The sequence below is a fragment of the Leucoraja erinacea genome, chromosome 6 (genome assembly GCF_028641065.1).
Source record: "Leucoraja erinacea ecotype New England chromosome 6, Leri_hhj_1, whole genome shotgun sequence".
NCBI classification, from domain to species: Eukaryota; Metazoa; Chordata; class Chondrichthyes; order Rajiformes; family Rajidae; genus Leucoraja; species Leucoraja erinaceus.
Window position 1 is genome coordinate 58,986,845 of NC_073382.1, and position 19,062 is coordinate 59,005,906.

At 43.8% G+C, this 19,062-nt stretch overlaps 1 protein-coding gene across 1 annotated transcript; it reads right to left on the reverse strand.

Annotated features, from left to right (window-relative positions):
- pdcl3 (phosducin-like 3) lies at window positions 1–17,578 on the reverse strand. Its single transcript, XM_055637166.1, has 6 exons — window positions 17,427–17,578; window positions 9,793–9,919; window positions 8,229–8,319; window positions 3,948–4,091; window positions 3,111–3,319; window positions 1–1,194 (listed from the first exon to the last, which is right to left on the reverse strand). The coding sequence occupies exons 1-6, from the start codon at window positions 17,430–17,432 to the stop codon at window positions 1,055–1,057; spliced, it is 717 nt and encodes a 238-aa protein (XP_055493141.1). The 5' UTR covers window positions 17,433–17,578; the 3' UTR covers window positions 1–1,054.
- Between the last annotated feature and the right edge of the window lie 1,484 nt (window positions 17,579–19,062).

Here is a 19,062-nt window from a genome sequence, read left to right on the forward strand (position 1 = left end):
TCTGAATCCTATTGTTATTTTACTAGCAAACATGATCACTATGGTTCATTCCAACAAGAAAACATTTATTTTTAAATATCATTATCAATGCTTAAAGAAACAGATTACTGAACAAGTGGTACATTGTCAATATGAAGTCACCGATCTCAGGTCTGGCAACATCAGTTACACCTCTTCCTTTCTTCTTCCCGCCTCACCCGCTGAGTTTCTCCAGCATTTTTGTCTACCATCAGTTGAGAGAAACCGGTTTCACATTTGGTTAAATCACCAACTATCGGTACTGTGAGAAGTTGGAAATAAATTACAGAGAAACCAGGGAGAATGAAGGGGAGAGTCTGCAATATCACAGAGACTTGTAGGGATTGAGTGTTTGAAGAGATGGGAGTTGCTGGCTAAAAGAAGGTGGTAAAGATTCCTGAAATACAATGCATTTCAGATTTCAGCATCAGCAGAAATCTGAAATGGTGAAAAAAAGAAAATGCTCAAAAAATCTTCTAGTATCTGTAGAGTTCTTCCACTTCCTCCCAATTCAAACTCTATTATTTACACACCTTGGCCACTCAACACCATCAGTGGCATCTCTCCTAGTCTCCACCCAGTCTCAAATCTCAGTTTTGTTCTCTTCATCTTCTTTGCAAATTAGCTGTCGTTTTATTTCAAAATTTTCCCAGTTCTGTCGTTGAATATGACCATTGAACACAGAATCGACCAGTTTCTCTCTACAGACATTTCCCAGCATTTCCAGGTTTTATTTTAGATTTCCACCATCTGCAGTATTTAGCTTTTGAACAGCAAGTGTTCTTATTTCACATGACAAACCCATCTTCTGCAATTAAACAAATCAGCCTTCATCAAATGACCACTTAAGCATTTTAAAATATTTTTTAATTTTAATTTGAAATTCCCTTTTAAGTGTGTTTGGTTTTGCAGGGTCATGGCAGATTCTGCATTCTGCAATTCAGGGAACAAAAACAGTCATGATCTTTGATTCACTCTACATAAGAATTACTTTCAACGCCCTTATTGGAAGCTCTACCCCACTGCACTTAAATTACTAATCTTCTTCAGAATCACTGTCCTTTGATGGAACACTAGTCTTGATGGATGACATCATCCTATCTTCAATTTGTTTTCTTGGATTTTCTTCCAGTTCAGTTTTGATTGCACCACAACTCGACAGCATCCATTCCATTTCTTCAATGAAAGTGAAGTATGGAAATAAAGGACAACAGAAAAATCATTGTTATAATATTTAATTCTCCAAGTCAGAATAAGGACAGGAGTTCATTGTCTTCAATGTTAAACCCACCAACCTCTATGCAGGGGAAACCAAATATAGATTGGGCGAACACTTTGCAGAGTGCCTCCATTAACCTGCAAGGGGAAACCAGAGCATCTAGTTCCCTGTAACTGTAGTTCTTCATTCAATTCCTAACCCAAGTCTTTCTTTGTTCCAATAAATCCCTTAGCAAACTTGAGAAACATCATATAATTTCCATTAAGGCCAAATGCCAGATAGATAAACCCAGAGATCACAACCTCTCAGTAACTGTAGTTAAAAGATGCTTTGAATATGCTCGAGGGAGTCATTGTGAGGAATGCCATCTCTTGAAAATGCTGGCTTGTGTTAGGATTGTATTTGCCAGAAATGTTTGTGATAATTCACTACACTGTAGCACATGAAACAAGTGCAAGGACATAGAGCACAAGACAACTATTGCTTCTCTCACAGAAGGTCACACTTGCTAAAATGGTTCCAGCAATAGAAATAGAAAAACAGCAAATAATCAAACTTGCTTAGTGCTTTACAAATACACAAGCCTCAATGTACTGTCCAAGCAATAATTGCAGAAGTGCAGTCACAACTGAACATAGGCAAATTTCAAAATTAACTTCCATCCAATAGCTTTTGACAAACAGCAAGCTAGAGAAAAGCTTAACTGCCTTTGGTGTGTTAATCGAGGATAAATATTGACCAGTACCTGAATAAAACTATATATAATGTACAAGGTCTTATTTATTGGCAGACTGTGCCAAGTGCTAACAAAGGCCACCATGAACTATGTTCGAGAAAATAGGCTTATTAGCATTTCACATTACATTCAAATATTTATTGCTTAATCAATTACAGATATACAAGCTCCCCTTTCTGCAATATAGTGACTAATTACATAAGGCATAATATTACATAAGCTTACAGCCTCAGAGACCCAGGTTCCATCCTGACTAAAGACACGGTCTGCATGGAGTTTGTATGTTCTCCCTGTGACTGCGTAGGGCTTCCCAGGTGCTCTGGTTTCCTCCCACATTTCAAAGACCTGCAGGTTGACTTGTGTCTGTAAATTGTCCCTGCTGTTTAGGATGCAAAACTGGGATAACATAAAACAAGTGTACGGGTGACATTGGTTGGCGTGGACTCATTGGATCGAAGGGTCCCATTTCCACACTATCACTAAACTAAGTAAATCAAATATAATAAAATTGGAATCGATCAAAAATTGTTGGTCTACAATTAGTGAATGGACAAGTTGATGAACCATCCAAAAAGATGATGGCGATAAACATATGAAGGGTGGAAATTATCAGACTGTCATTCATACGAGTTAAAAGTTTATTGACAATCTCTAGAGATAAAAGATGGCATTTTTTTTTACAATTCATAATTATAATTCAGATTTTCAAAGCAAATTGGTCAAATCTGCATTGAATATCAAAAAGATAGAATGAATGATGGTTGGAATTTCATACGCGACCACATGGACAAGATGGCAGAGAAAGATAACTGCAAACAAATCATATGCGATGAGTTTCTAGTGGTTTGAGGAATGAAGACCTAATGGAATGCTCCTGACCCATTTGTACTTGAATAACCTTTCCTGCGACAATCTCTGGGCTTTATTTTGAAAGAGTAATGTTATACCCCCTTGTCCATTGTTCGACAATTCTACCAGGCAGATTACTGCCAAAAAATCCAATTCCATGGATTATAATTTCAGACTGAAAAAGCTGTAATGCACAATTTTCACCAAATGACGTCACATAGCTCAATTATTTAATACTGAAAAATATAAATTTGGATAATTGCGGCTTTGCACAAATTAATCACTTACCATCTTGTGTTAACTTCATGCCTCCAAATAACAAGGGTCCAACATATTGTGCTTTGATATCGCCATTGCGGTAAATAAAGACTGTTGGGAGGTTTCTGTCCGGATAGTTGGCTATGCAGGTTGTGGAGATAGCTCTAATAAATTTAGTCTCTGGGAACTTCCTTGCCAGTTCACTTAGATGCCTATTTATCAAGGCACATAAAGGTATCCTAGTACATAAAGAGAAACAATATCAGAGAACTGCAAAATCATCTAACTACATAATCAACAAGTTTTGCCAAGAGTCCGTTTCAGTTAAGATGAGCTAATATTTGCAAGTGCTCTTTTTAAAGAAACGGAAGACTTAGAAAAAATAATTTGACTAGATCGCCAATTCAGAAAAACAATTAAGTCATGAACTGAATTAATATTTTATAAAGTTCAAATATTTGTAACATTTACTGGCTGCAAGATGGATGAACAGGTCTGAAAAATCATTTATCTTTGTAACACATCTGTTGGGCTCAGTTGAGGTGGGGGAATTTCAAATTACAAGCTCAGATAAAATGCCTATAATATTCTGCCCATAAAATTTAAGCCAAAGAACAGAAGTAGTCTTGCGTTACACTTAGATTTAAATAAAAAGGTATACATCAAATATCGGAGCTGTTGGCTGCATCATATTGGATTGATGATCTGTAATTTATCGTTCTGCTCCATGAAGTGCAGGTGCCGTAATTAAATGTTCTTTGCTCTTAACTGACTCTTCATTTCAATCGCATGAAAGAATAAACAATAAATATCAGCAATGCCAAATAAATTCAATACTGAGAATGAAACAAAAACCCCAAAACTCACCCTTGTTTGTAAAGGTGCAGTATTACCCACAGACTCTCGCCAGCTTTAGTCACTTCTTGTACATAGTCTGGTCCAGAAATTTCCAAAACTTCTCCAAACAATTTCATCATCTGTTTTGCTTTCCATTCCGTTAGTCTTTGTTGCCTGGAAAATATTAAATCACTAGTTAACCAATGAATCGTTCAGACATTCAAGCAGTGAAAAGCATGTGCTATTTATAACTAGGCCAATTAAGTCAACCGTGAAGCAGTTTTGATAGAGCAACCACATTCCTCCATTATTTCTGGTCCCTTATCATCCACTACACAAAGTATAAATTTGGTATGAAATTAGTGTGAAGAGGAGGAAAGACTATCCCCTGGGAGACTCATGGAGCTTCAGCTTGAGAGCAATTTCATTAAACAAATGGTATCCTCAAAGTGAAGGTTATCTCTCATCCCCCAACTATATTTTCCAATGAGCTTCACCAAGGCATCTGACGTGTATAAACAGAATAAACGCCATGATAGAGGCAGTCCAACTGTCCTACTGATGACCCAAAATGTTACCAAATAGGACAAAACAGTGTAGACTTCTGCAAAGCAAAAATGATATACAGGTGCACAACCTTTTATCCGAAGATCCAAATAACGAAAACCTCCGAATAGCGACATTTTTTCAGTCCTTGAAAAAAGGTCCTTGAAAACGTTCACGGAGGGCGGCCCGCAGAGGTGACAGCGGAACCTCCGGTCGGTCCTCGAAGAAAGGGAAACTAAATCCCCATTCATAAAAGAGAAGGTGAGGGTATATTGCGCGGGAGGGTTAATAATTGACAAACTGCTGCCGCCTGCCCGCTCAGTTAAAAAATTCCCACGGTAGACTCACGATACACAGTGGATCGTGAGTCTTGCATGAGAACTTTTTAACTCAGCGTGCAGGCAGCAGCAAATTGTCGCTCCCTTACGTTTCACCCCACCTACACCCCTCTGCTTCCAGGCCATGTGTGTGACCCCTTCCCTCCCCTCTCCAGCTCCCCGCCCATTGCACCGGCGCGGGGGCTTTGCACTGCCTTCACGTCGGAGCTAGTGCCAGTCACCGGAGATGTCAGGCCCAACGGGACACCGACCCCCAGGCCCACTGCAAGCACGGAGATCCCAGAGACCCACAGCCAGCAGCAGCCCAGCCCCGTTCCAATTCCAGAGGAACACGCTCCCCGTAGGGACCGAAGCTGATGGTGTGCAAGGTGCGTCTTGGTCTTGAGGTTGCGGATGAGGTGGCGCAGCTCGGGCTGTGACTTCTCCGGCCACCCCCTGTACAGGAGCTGAGACTGGGAACTGTGGAGTTGTTTGCAGTTGCAGAGGGAGGGGGCAAGGGCGGTACAGTTCCCAGTCTCAGCTCCAGTCTAGGGGGTGACCGGAGACTTCAGGACCAACAGGACACCGACTGCAAGCACGGAGATCCCAGAGACTCACAGCCAGCAGCAACTCTAGCCCAGCCCCGCTCCAACTCCAGAGGAACCCGGGTTGCAGATGAGGGGGCGCAGCTCGGGCTGTGGGCGAACTGCCACTTGTCGCTGTAGCGGCGTATCGGGGAGCGGGTTCCTGTTGGTCCTGACGTCTCCGGCCACCCCCCTGGACAGGAGCTGAGAGACGTCAGGACCACCAGAAGCCGCTCCCCGATGCGCCGCTACAGCGACAAGTGGCAGTTCGCCCACAGCCCGAGCTGCGCCCCCTCATCTGCCACCCGGGTTCCTCTGGAGTTGGAGCGGGGCTGGGCTGGACACCGACCCCCAGGCCCACTGCAAGCACGGAGATCCCAGAGACTCACAGCCAGCAACAACTCTAGCCCAGCCCCGCTCCAACTCCAGAGGAAAACTGCGAACTAGCGGGAGACATCGGGACCACCAGAAGCCGCTCCCCGATGGGCCGCTACGGCGACAAGTGGCAGTTCGCCCACAGCCCGAGCTGTGCCCCCTCATCGGGACACCGACCCCCAGGCCCACTGCAAGCACGGAGATCCCAGATCAGCAACTCCAGCCCAGCCCCGCTCCAACTCCAGAGGGGCAGAATCTGATGGTGCGCAAGGTGCGTCTTGTTCTTGAGGTCGCGCAGCTCGGGCTGTGGGCGAAATGCCACTTGTCGCCGTAGCGGCCCATCGGGGAGCGGATTCCTCTGGAGTTGGGGGTGGGGGGGAGGGGGGTATTGTGCTGTTTGATCGCCCCCTACTATCCCAGGGACAGGGAGACAGGACGTTCACCGAGGGCGGCCCGCAGAGGTGACAGCGGAACCTCCGGTCGGTCCTCGACGAAAGGGGAACTAAATCCCCATTCATAAAATAGAAGGTGAGGGTACATTGACCGGGAGAGTAGGAATCCCAAGACAAAGTTGAGTGAGCGTTCACCGAGGGTGGCCCGCAGAGGTGACAGCGGAACCTCAGGTCGGTCCTGGAAGAAAGGGGAACTAAAAAGAGAAGTGGAGGGTATATTGCCCTGGAGGGTATATCGCCTACCTGGAAGAAACCAGACATTTTTTCCAGGATGTCGTCTGCACACCAAAGCTCACGTTTGGCGCCTCTGCTGCACACGGATATAAGAGTGTGAAAATGTCGCCTTAGGCCGCCTAAGGGCATGTAGCCCCGCTAGGGTGACATGAGTACGAGAAGTGATTCAATGCTGCGGTCACATTTACAAATTCAGGAATTCATTCAACACACTGCATTTCATACAGACATTTATTCTGCAAGAAAAAAACTACACTGAAGACTCAAACTCGCGACCGAGGAACTGCCGGGATCAAGGCGCAAACTCGCGACCTTGCGGATATGAGCCGAGCACTCTACCACTGAGCCAGCCATTAAAATCTACGCTAAAAAATTTCCATTCCGAAGACCGACAAATTCCAAATTACGAAAAGTGTCTGGTCCCAAGGCTGTCGGATAAAAGGTTGTGCACCTGTACTACTCATTAGTAAAGTGCAATTTGCTACATGTTGCAAGCATATTTTTACATAAATCTAAGTAGTTTGCATTGTTCATTGGATCATGTCATCAAAAGATTCTTGCACATTTATCACATCATCCAAAAGATCACCAAAATCAAATTTGTGATAAAACAGCAACATTTAATTTCTAATAAATGCAAAAGAATCATTTATCACACACATAATCCTCTGCTGAATTTACTGTACCATTTATATTTTTTAAATGGCAAAAATCGCCATTAGGCTGGTCCTTATTTTAATAGTTAATTGCAGTCAAAAGTTATGAAAAAAAAACAAGAAACTATAATCTATTTGATTAATAAAATAAAAGCAAAATAGCCTTTCATTTTCATAACCCCTTCAGTACCTCAGGACAACACAAACATTTTCGTCAGTGGGAGACTTTTTGAAGTGTGGGCAATGTGTGAAGTGGGAAGTACAGCAGCCAATGTATGCAGTAGTCACCCAGAAACATCAGGTAACAACCAGAAAATGTGTTTGAGTGATACTGGCCAAGACAATGATAATCACTCTCCTGTTCTGCAAAATAAGACCCAAGGACCTTTAATATCCATGGGGCAGCTGAAGACTGTATTTAACATCTTATCCAAAAGTTGCACAAAGCAGTGCTCCAATGTTATTACAGTGGCATTAACCTGAAAAGAATTGCTTAATTTGTAAAAAAAAATAAAATTAATTAGAACCTATAATTCCCAGTTAACAATCTGCAAAAAAAAAAATGTTCTTTCATGTGCCCTTCAGAATGCCCTACATAAATACTGCATCACACAACATCCCCACTCTTCAGCTTTTGGGAGAAAAAAAATAAAACAAGCCCAATTGTGATAACAATCAAAATAGGAGATTACACACCAAGACACGCTCTGTCTGATTGCAGAGCCCATCGAGTCTACTCTGCCATTCAACCATGGTTGATCTCTGCCTCTTAATCCTATTTTCCTGCCTTCTCCCCAGAACCCTCAACACCCGTTCTAATCAAGAATTTGGCTATCTCTGCCTTAAAAATATCAACTGACAATTTCCACAGCTCCCTGTGGTAATGAGTTCCACAGATTAACTACCTTCTGACTAAAGAAGTTCCTCCTCACTTCCTTTCTAAAAGAGTACCCTTTCATTCTAAGGCCTCTGGTCATGGACTCGCCTGCCAGTGGAAACATAGTTTCCACGTCCATTCTATCTATGCCTTTCATTATTCTGTAAGTTCCAATGAGGATGAGGATGCACTCATATTTGCCGGAACTTGTAAAAAGACAGATCTGCTTTTCCTACACCTTCATATAACCTAGAACATCATGTTGTTTACCTGTACATCTCAATGGCTCTTTCATCTTCCTCACCAAATTCATCCTCATTTTCTTCCAGCTCTTCCAAGGTCATGTCTTCATATCTTTTAACTGCAAAAAACAAGTGGATTTATCAGCTAACTATTTCTGGAAACCAGCCATTTAAAATGAAAATCTGACACTGCCAGTTAGTACATATAAAAGAGGATGTCCTTTGCAAACAATATTGGCACACGTGCCATTAATAAAGAGTACAATCAGAACCGTGTGATATTTTCTTTAAACAAAAAGGTTGAAGCAATACAAAATTACTTTGTTGCTTGCTTTGACACAGGTTAGAACAAGGCAGGAGGAATATATTTAATTTACCTGAATTGAAATTCCATTTATGCCATGGCTAGATTTGAATTTGTTTCACCAGATCAGTCAAAACCTCTGATTACAAGCACAGCGACACCACCTTCAACAGTTTGTTGTCTGGTAGATGGTGACAAGAACTAGTCTGACAGGATGTCGAGGTTATGGATATGGAGCAGTCAACTACAAATCTGGATACCAGGTCAACACTCAAAATATCTTAGCACAAAACTAATAGCTAATCATGGCCCTATGAAATATCAGATATCCCTATGTAATTATCAGCTGTGGTAATGTTAAGTTTTATTATTGAAAATGTATACGAGGAGAAAAGCCTTGTTTTGCATGCTATCCAAACATATCAGATAATCCATACATAAATACAGAATATAATTCTCAGCATTGTAGCATAGCAGCTCCATTAACATAGTCCAATGTCCACAATGGGGTAAAGGTGAATTGGACAGTATCCTAGTTTATGGAAGAGCCATTCAGAAGAATTAAATAACAGAGAGGAAGAAGCAGTTCAATATTTGCTATGACCAGTCGTGCTGAATAGATCTGCCAGCTTTTAACAACTTCAATGGCAGCAAGTTCCAGTCTTCTGTGTTGGTACAATCAAAAAGTGAAGCAACTGAGATTAAGAAAACCAAATCTATTTCACAGAATACCATCAAAAGTGTGCAGTGTTAATGAAAATTCCTTAGCAACAAGCTGGGAACATAGTCACTCTGATTAAGAATGCAAGATCCCATTGTATTAAAAGGGGATTGCAGGAAGAAAAGGGTAAAATAAATGTTAAAAAATATATATTTTACTCTTTTTTAAACACGCTTTAGTTCATTTAAATTTTTTTTTTTTTTTTTTTAAATGTCAATTGCGAATTTTTGTTTGTGAATGTCTGATACAATGAACAATTATTAGAAATCGCTTGCAGCATTTTATAACTAGAACATTTCTGCCCTGAACTTAGCTAGCAACGAATAGAGTGACAGGCATTTCAAAGGGAGGAACAGCACTGTGCCTCAGAGGCCCTGCCATTACGGGCAGGGCCTCTGATATCAACTGCCACTACCAGGAAGCAGTGGGTCAGTGGGATTAGCCATTTGCTTCCAGACCAGTACCTACAGGCATGGCTAGACCTCTGCCAGAGATTCCCGATGAAGGAACAGTCAATTGTCTGAAGGGTCAGTCAATTCCAGACAAATAAATTAGCTCTTCACTTACCAACCGACTGCTGGTTCTGAATGAGCTCCTCCTCCAGTGCCTCATTTTCTTTATCTGGATTCTCTTTAGGAGGAAGGATGCCTTTTTTCCGCAAAATGTCATTCCACTCGGTGTCTGCATTTGGATCCTAAAGAAAATAAGTGCACAATAAGAAAATTGATTGTTTCAGGGAAAATAGTATTTGGTGCACCTGGAGGAAAAAGACTACTTTGATATCTACTATGCTTAGATGATTACGCTGAGCTACAGTGGAGTGGAATCAGATGAGTAACCATTGTTGTATTTTATTACAAAGAAAGACAACAACTGTGGTGCTCCATTATATATGGCTCACATCCCAAAGGCTCAAACCTCGTAGCGTTTCTATCAAATTACATTACCTCCTCTTCCTGTTGGATGTTGGGGGAAACCCACATGGTCACAGGGAGAACGTGCAAACTCTCCAGTCAGCACCCAACCTTGGGTCTCAAGCACTGCTAGGCAGCAGCTCTTCCAATTGCACCACTGTGCCGGCCAAAACGTTCTCACTGCAATGCTGCACCTCATCTCCAACAAAATTGCCCCCAGGCATGGAGTTAGTTTTCAGTACCAATGAGAAATGGTTCAATTTACAGCAACAATTGATCATCCAAACCTTGGCAGTTGAGCCACAGCAGAAAGACAACCCTCAAGCTCATGCAAGTTCAAAGACTCAGCTCTAAGCCATTGTTAACTTCTTCGCCGAATCATTCATGCACTAATACATTAAAGTATACAAGTGCATTGTTCTTACACTCCACATCTAGAAGACAATGGTCTGCTATCAAACTGCCCCTGCTGCACAACATTGACCTTCAGCAATAAAAGATTCACAGCAGATCCTGGAAAACATTTCTTGCATCTCAAGAGCTACCTCTCAGCAAATGTCAATATTGATGCTAAAACATACCACTGACAATTGTGGAAACTGATGTTGGAAGATTAAGATCTCAGACCTGGCACGAAACATTGTCTGCCAGCAGCAGTGAATCTGCCCTCTTCTCTGCTTCTGAGAACTGGACTAGCCGGTCAGACGGTGGAAAGATACCACCAATGCAATCTCTGCAAAATCCTTGGAATTCATTGGAAGGATATGCCAACAATTCTTACACCAACATCCCCAGCATTGAAGCCCAAGTGCAGTCAGCCGACTCTTGCACAGGCCTCATTCTTTGTATACATAACACGAGACTCCTGAAACAGTCCAAGACCGGCCATGGACAGGGTTTATCCAGCCTGGACAGATGAAAATACCTTATTTAAAAAAAAGCAACACCACTCTGATCAATTTTGTTGGCACTGAAGCCAGGTGATCTTTTGTGTGCTAGTACCAGAAGGAGATCTGTTAGCACACATTACATAGAAACATAGAAAAAATAGATGCAGGAGTAAGCCATTCGGCCCTTCGAGCCTGCACTGCCATTCAATATGATCATGGCTGATCATCCAACTCAGTATCCTGTACCTGCTTTCTCTCCATACCTCCTGACCCCTTTAGTTACAAGGGCCACATCTAACTCCCTCTTAAATATAGTCAATGAACTGGCCTCAACTACATTCTGTGGCAGAGAATTCCAGAGATTCACCACTCTCTGTGTAAAAAATGTTTTTCTCATCTCAGTCCTAAAAGATTTCCCCCTTATCCTTAAACTGTGATACCTTGTTCTGGACTTCCCCAACATCAGGAACAATCTTCCTGCATCTAGCCTGTCCAACCCCTTTTGCTTCACTCTTAAATCTTCATTTCAACAGCAGCTAAATATACTCTTTATCCTGTAATTATACAACGTGTACAGCTTGAGTGTAATCATGTATAGTCTTTTCCTTGACTGGATAGCATGCAACAATAAAGGCTTTCCACTGTACCTCTGGAGGTTCCTAACAGGACGAAAAAGCATAAATCATCACTAGAACAGATATAATTACAGTCTTGGGCGAGGCAGTGGTGTGGATATCAAAACAGGAATTCTTCACACCTCAATCTCTTTTCCCTTTTTCACTCTTCACGACAAACCACAGACATTTTTTGCCAGCAAATATTCCATTTGAAAGCTCTCCTCTTTTTATTCATGAACTTCCTCAGCCAATGACACTCTATAGGGAAAGAGATAACCATTTCCTTTGGCGTGGAGAGCCATTATGACAATATAAACCTTTGAATCAAGCCATACATAATACATTCTGGCAAAAGATCCTCAATTGCCCCAAGTCACTCCACCATCTACAAGGACCAGCAAGGAGTGTAATTGATAGTTCTCCACCTGCTTGAATGAGCACAACTCCAACCGCACTCAGAATAGGTCGGTGGGGGGGCGCTGCAAGCCAGCACAAGGCACTTTTTTTTTTGTTAGTGTCTCAGTGTGTGTTTATAATGTTTCTCTGTGTCTTGTGTGGGGGGGGGGGGGGAAGGGGGAAACAGTTTTGTTCGCCTCCTCCACGGACAGGCGACTTTTTCCATGTCGCCTCCCCGTGGCCTAACATCGAGGATCGGTGCGGCCTTTCCCGGAGACGTGCCCGGGGCTTCAGCAGCGGGCGCCGCGAGGAGGCTTTCGTCGCAGAGCGGGCGAGCCCTCGCCGGGGTCGCCAGAAGGGAGCACTCCGTTCGCTGGCCCATGGCAGCCTGAAGCCGCGTTCTGCGGAGCTCCAGTATCCGGAGCCTGGGATCCCTCTTTGGGGACCCAGTCTGCGGCCTACTACCACGGGCGTGGCGGGGGCTTACCATCCAGAGCTGGGTCCCTTGCCGGGAATCCCTGGAGAGGAGCTCCGACCACCAGCCCTGCAGTCTGCTGTGCTTCTTGCTGCGGCATGGTGGCGACTTTAGATCTTCGACCGCTGGCCTGCGGCTACACCAACTTAAAGCCGCAGTCTCTGGTGAGGAGGCACCGATTCAGGACTTACCTTGTCTGAACATCTGGACGCCCACAGGGGCGACTGTGGAGGGTTGAGGTCCCGCCCACGGGGGAAATGGAGGAGGACTGGCCAATTTTTGTGCCTTCCACCACAGTGATGAATGCCGTGTTGGATGTTTGTGTTACATTTTTTTATTGTGTATTGTGTGTTCTATTTTATTGTACCGCTGCTGGCAAATTCATTTCACATGCACTTTATGTGCAAGTGACAAATAAAACTCGACTTGAATTTGAACATTATCACATCATTAACGAATTGACACTCCCTCCACGGTGCATTATGTAAAAGATGCACTGCAGCAAACCTGAAACAACTGTCCGGGTCCCTGGACAGGGTTGAGGGAGGAGGTGTCACACCTGGAACAATGGATACAGTAGATGAGGTTCGAGGAGGTGCAAGTGAACCTCTGCCAAATTGAACGGACTGTCGGGATCACGACTGTTCAGGGACCCCGGCAGTCCTTGCAGGTTAGGCAGAGGTTCACTTGCACCTCCTACAACCTCATTTACTGTATCCGTTGTTCCAGGTGTGGACTAATACCTTGGTGAGACCAAACGTAGACTGGGCGATCATGTCGTTGAACACCTTCGCGCAGTCCACCTACATGATCTCCTAGTTGCCAAACATTAACGCCCCCTGCCATTCTAACCTTCCGATAATGGACCACCTCCATTGTCAGAGTGAGGCCAAATACAAATTGGAGAAACAGCATCTCATATTTCACTTGTGCAGCTTACAAACCAGCAGTATGAATATTGTAGACACAAATGTTGCAGTAACTCGGCGGGACAGGTAACATCTATGGAGGAGAAGGAAAGGGTGACGTTTCAGGTAGGGACCCTGCTTCAGAAGCGTCCGAAGAAGGATCTCGACCAGAAACATCACCCATTCCTTCTCTCCAGAGATGCTACCCATCCTGCCGAATTACTCCAGTATTTTGTCTATCTTTGGTTTAAACCTGCATCTGCAGTTCCTTTAGTTCTCCTCCTCTCTCCGGAGACAGTTCCACAACCCCCTCACTAACTGCCCCCTCTCTGTGATCCTCCTGCCCTCCAACTGTACGACCACATCCTTACCCAGACTCAATACCACAGTTTTATTACTCCCAATTTTGTTAGTCCTTGCTGTCTCCTCCCCTTCCTCAGCCCTCCTGCTGTCTCCTCCCATCCCCAGCCTTCGAGCTCCTCCTCCTTTTTCCTTTCTTCTCCCCGCCTCCCCCCCCACCCCCGATCAGTCTGAAGAAGGGTTTCGGCCCGAAACGTTGCCTTTTTTCTTGGCTCCATAGATGCTGCTGCACCCGCTGAGTTTCTCCAGCTTTGTGTACCTTCTGCAGTTCCTTCCTACATTCAGGATGAATATTGATTTCTCTAACTTCGTAACCCTTGTATCCCCTATTTCTCCGTCCATTCCCCACCCTAATCATGTACTAGTTTCACTGTCGTTCTGGTGCGTTTCATTGCCTCTACAACTCATTATCACCTAGCTCACAGCCAACAATAGACTGTTACCTTGATCACCATTACCTTTTTTGCATATCTTTCATGCATTTGTTTTATATCTCTCTATATCACCATCTATATGTTGTTTCCCCTTCCCCTGACTCCGTCTTAAGAAGGGTCACAACCCAAAATGTCATCTATTCCTTTTCTCCAGAGATGCAGCTTGACCCACTGTTACTCCAGCTTTTTGTGTCTATCTTCGATTTAAACCAGCATCTGCTGATCATTCCTACACAAGAAAATCAGCTATATTCATTATCAATTGATACAGTTGTCTCATAGGTAACTACTGATATTGCAGAAGACACCAAATCCCAACAGTTACAAAACATTTGTAAAGTGATGCTTGTTTACATGCACTACGCCCATGAATGGAGATGCCTATGAAGGGGATTTATTTTGCAGTGAATTAGTCACAAAAAACAACAAATGCTGAAATGTTAGTTCTGCATAGCTATGGAACTGAACATGGACTCCTAAAGGATAGTTCTCCACAGGTGATAAGACTACTGACCGACATCCATTGTAAACTCCCATGGCTATTTGGACTACACTTCTTCCCACCCTGCTTCCTGTAAGAACTCCATCCCCTACTCCCAATTCCTCTGTCTACGCCAGATCAGCACCCAGGATGAGGTGTTCCACACCAGGGCATCGGAGATGTCCTCATTCTTCAGGGAATGGGGGTTCCCCTCTTCTACTATAAATGAGGCTCTCACCAGGGTCTCTTCTATACCCCGTGACTCTGCTCTCATTCCCCATCCCCCCATTCGCAACAAGGGACGTCCCCCTTGTCCTCACCTTCCATCCTACCAGCCGTCACATACAACAAATAATCTTCCGATATTTTCGCCACCTCCAACATGATCCCACCACTTGCCACATCTTCCCATCTCCTCCCCTGTCTGCTTTCCACAGAGAATGCTCCCTCCCGAACTCCCTGATCAATTCGTCCCTTCCCACCCAAACCACCCCCTCTACAGGCACATTCCCTTGCAATCGCAAGAAATGCTACACTTGTCGCTTTACCTCCCCCTTGACTCCATTCAAGGACCCAAGCAGTCTTTCCAGGTGAAGCAGAGGTTCACCTGCACTTCCTCCAACCTCATCTATTGCATTCGCTGCTCTAGGTGTCAGCTGCTCTACATCGGTGAGACCAAGCGTAGGCTTGGCGATCGCTTCGCCAAACACCACCGCTCCGTTCGCAATAACCAACCTGATCTACCGGTGGCTCAGCACTTCAACTCCCCCTCCCATTCCAAATCCGACCTTTTTGTCCTCAGCCTCCTCCATGGCCAGAATGAGGACCACCGTAAATTGGAGGAGCAGCACCTCATATTTCGCTTGGGCAGTTTGCACCCCAGCGGTATGAACATTGACTTTTCTAATTTCAGGTAGTCCCTACTTTCTCCTCCCCTTCTCAGCTCTCCCTCAGCCCACTGGCTCCACCTCTTCCTTTCTTCTTCCCGCCTCCCCCACCATCACATCAGTCTGAAGAAGGGATTCAACCCGAAACGTTGCTTATTTCCTTCGCTCCATAGATGCTGACTCACCTGCTGAGTTTCTCCAGCATTTTTGTCTACATTCGATTTTCCAGCATCTGCAGTTCCTTCTTAAACTCCTATAGGACTGCTGCTTTGTAACTTGCATCAATGGTGTAGCCACAATGACCAAATGACCAGAGTGATGGAAGTTGCACCAAACATCCAAGCAACACAATGCTTCAGTTTAGAGATACAGCGCGGACACAGGCCCTTCAGCCCACACCGACCAGAGATCCCTGTACACTACACTACCCTACATACTACAGACAATTTTACAATTTCTACCATAGCCAATTAACCTACAATCCTGTACAGCTTTGGAGTGCGGGAAAAAGCCTCAGCACCTGGAGAAAACCCACGCGGTCATGGGGAGAACGTGCAAACTACGTACAGACAGCATCCATGGTCAGTTTCAAACCCATGTCTCTGGCACTGTAAGACAGCAACTCTTCCACTGTGTCTCCGTGCCACCCCTGCTTCCAATTTATGGAAACTTTAGCACAATTGATTTGAGGATGTTAAAGACGTCAATTTCACTCTACAAAAAATAATACAATTCACCCCAAAAAATCAACACAAATAAAAGGTTTGCAAAGCACTCTCATCTGTTTAGCAGTGAGACTCACTGCTGCCAATAATAGGGGGCAAACTACTGTAGCATCAAGTGACAAGGGCCTGAAGTTACAATTTCAAACCCCGACATCACCCAAATAAAAATCAATCCAGAACTTGCCAAAGTGTCACTTAAAATCTTATTTACATTTCATTCTACTACTTTTACAAAAGTGGATTTTCTGCAATGACAAACATGTTTCTAAGCAGACGGAGTATTGGAAGGACTCTCCAAATTCTCATTCAGCCCAAGACTGAAAGACTTGCAATAACGTGACCAATATTGGAGCCTCATTTGGTATTTTGTGGCTAATTAAATTTTTGACAAAATTACTTGCGATGTGCAGATGTAGATTTACAAGTCATTATGTAAAAATGGACTGGTCCCTGTTGTCTACTTTGGAAATGGAACAATGTGAACAGTAAAGTACTCGCTGTCAACTTTACAAGATTGTTAGGGCCTATATATTTTTTCAATTAAAAAATACCACACGACACCGATTTTTCATTATTTGATGAGATGTTGGTTATACGGGACAAGCGGTGGGTGCTGGTCGGGGGAGGGGGGCGGTGGCGCCAAGAGAACAAGGGTGCCCATCGTGGGGGGGCGCCAGAGAGCAAAGGGGAACCATTGTGTAATGCTTTGTAACTTTGTCAGCGCGCTACTGTTGGCAACTTTGCAGCGCGCTACTGTTGGCAACTCTTTGCATACTTGTGTAGCAAAACAAAGAATCTCACTGGGACATGTCACATGTGATAATAAAGTATCATTCATTCAACTTATCTTCCCGTGTACATTTTCAATACATTTCAAGCATACCTGCGCAAATCACTAATAACAAAAATAGGCGTGATTTCAAAGAGAACCTCAGAAGGGTAGCCAAAAAGACACGGGCATAAGAAAAGGTTGTAAAAATACAGCTGCTTTGTACGCGAGTTGGGCTTTAGTAGTATAATCACTTAGTACATCATATTCTCAAGAATACACGTCGCTTTTACTCGCGGCTCTGTACGATTTAAGCAAATTGCAAAGAAAGCACATGTTGCTGACCTGCATACTGTTGGAATATTGTTGTCACTCTAGCAGCGCAGCGCTTCCGGACAGCACCCTCGCTGAAGTCCCGGAGCACGCGCCTGCACTGCAACTTCTCCGCCCAGCAACAACACAAATGCTGGCTATTTCTCCAGCTAAAGTTAACGGCGGCTGCTGGTACTGGGGATTTCTTTATAGGTTGCGCTAATTTCCGGTTTCTGACGCTTCCTTACATGGGATGGCAGTGACAACATTTCCTAATGAGGAAATAACTGAACGAGTGTTTGATTTGCTGGCGCGCCCATTGCTTCCTCTCTGTCCAAGAGTTGCAGAAGGGGAGGAAGTGGCTGATCCTCGCGGATTTGAAGCGGTCAATAATTTCAATTAGTTGGAAGTGTACATTCACTTGCAGTGTACATAAAACACATATTCCAGCATTAGACCGTACATTTCAATGGTACTTTATCGTCACATGTACCTAAAATTGTTTTTGTTTGCATACAGCTCAGTGACAATATACGTTAGGCATAATCATACTAAGTATAAACGTGTAAGACATTAGAACACACTGAGTTGCCATGTAAAAATCTGACTTAAAGATAGTATTTGAAATAAATTATCATTTGTAATCTTATAAATACGGTAGAGTTGCTGCCTTACAGCGCCAGAGACCCAGGTTCGGTCCTGACTACGGTTGTTGTCTGTACGGAGTTTGTACGTTCTCCACGTGACCGCATGGGGTTTCCCACAAACTGGGGTTTCCTCAGTTGCTCCGGTTTCTTCCCACATTCCAAAGATAGACAGGATTGTAGGTTAATGGTAAAGATTGTAAATTGGCCCTAGTGTGTAGGATAGTGCTAGTACATTTACTCGGTGAGCAAAAGGGCCTGTTTCCGCGCTGTATGTCTAAACTGAACTAAGAATTGTTCTCTAAATTGGGTGATATCAACTAGTGTGTAGTTATAGACAATTCAAATTCACCCTTTCATTTGTATCTTGGTTCTGGATTATGTGACCTTTTTTATGCTCTGTGTTTCCTTGATATCAAGTGCTGTAACTGGACTGCCTTTACAGATCAACTTTTTTGCTACATCTTTTGACACAGAATGAGGCTGTTCAACCCATCAAGCTCATGTCATCTGTCACTGCAGCCCAATCATGTGAGAGAATTACATTATATTTTCTGACATCTCTATTAACTCCCCAATTATCCTACCATCCATTCCTAGCAGCCAATAACTTGACGACCTGCATATCTTTGGGATGTGGGAGAAAGTCAGCGTAGCTGTGGGAAGCACCCACAGTTACTGGCAGAAGGTGCACACTACTCATTGACAGCACCTGAACACAGGATTGTACATGGATGACTGAAACTATGAGGCAGCAGCACTACCAGCTCTGCCCTTTATCCATGTTAGCAGCAAGACTGATGTGTCCCGGAAAAGCATGGAACTGTCTACACTGAGATTTGCAGAACATGCTTGGATGACGAGGGAAATTGAGGCATTGGTCAAGGATAAGAAGGATGCATGGGAAAGGTATAGGCAGCTGGGATCAAGTGATTCCCTGGAAGAGTTTCAGGAGCAAAGGAGTAAACTAAAAAAAGAAATCAGAAGGGCAAAAAGGGGCCAGGATAGCTCTATCAGAAAAGATT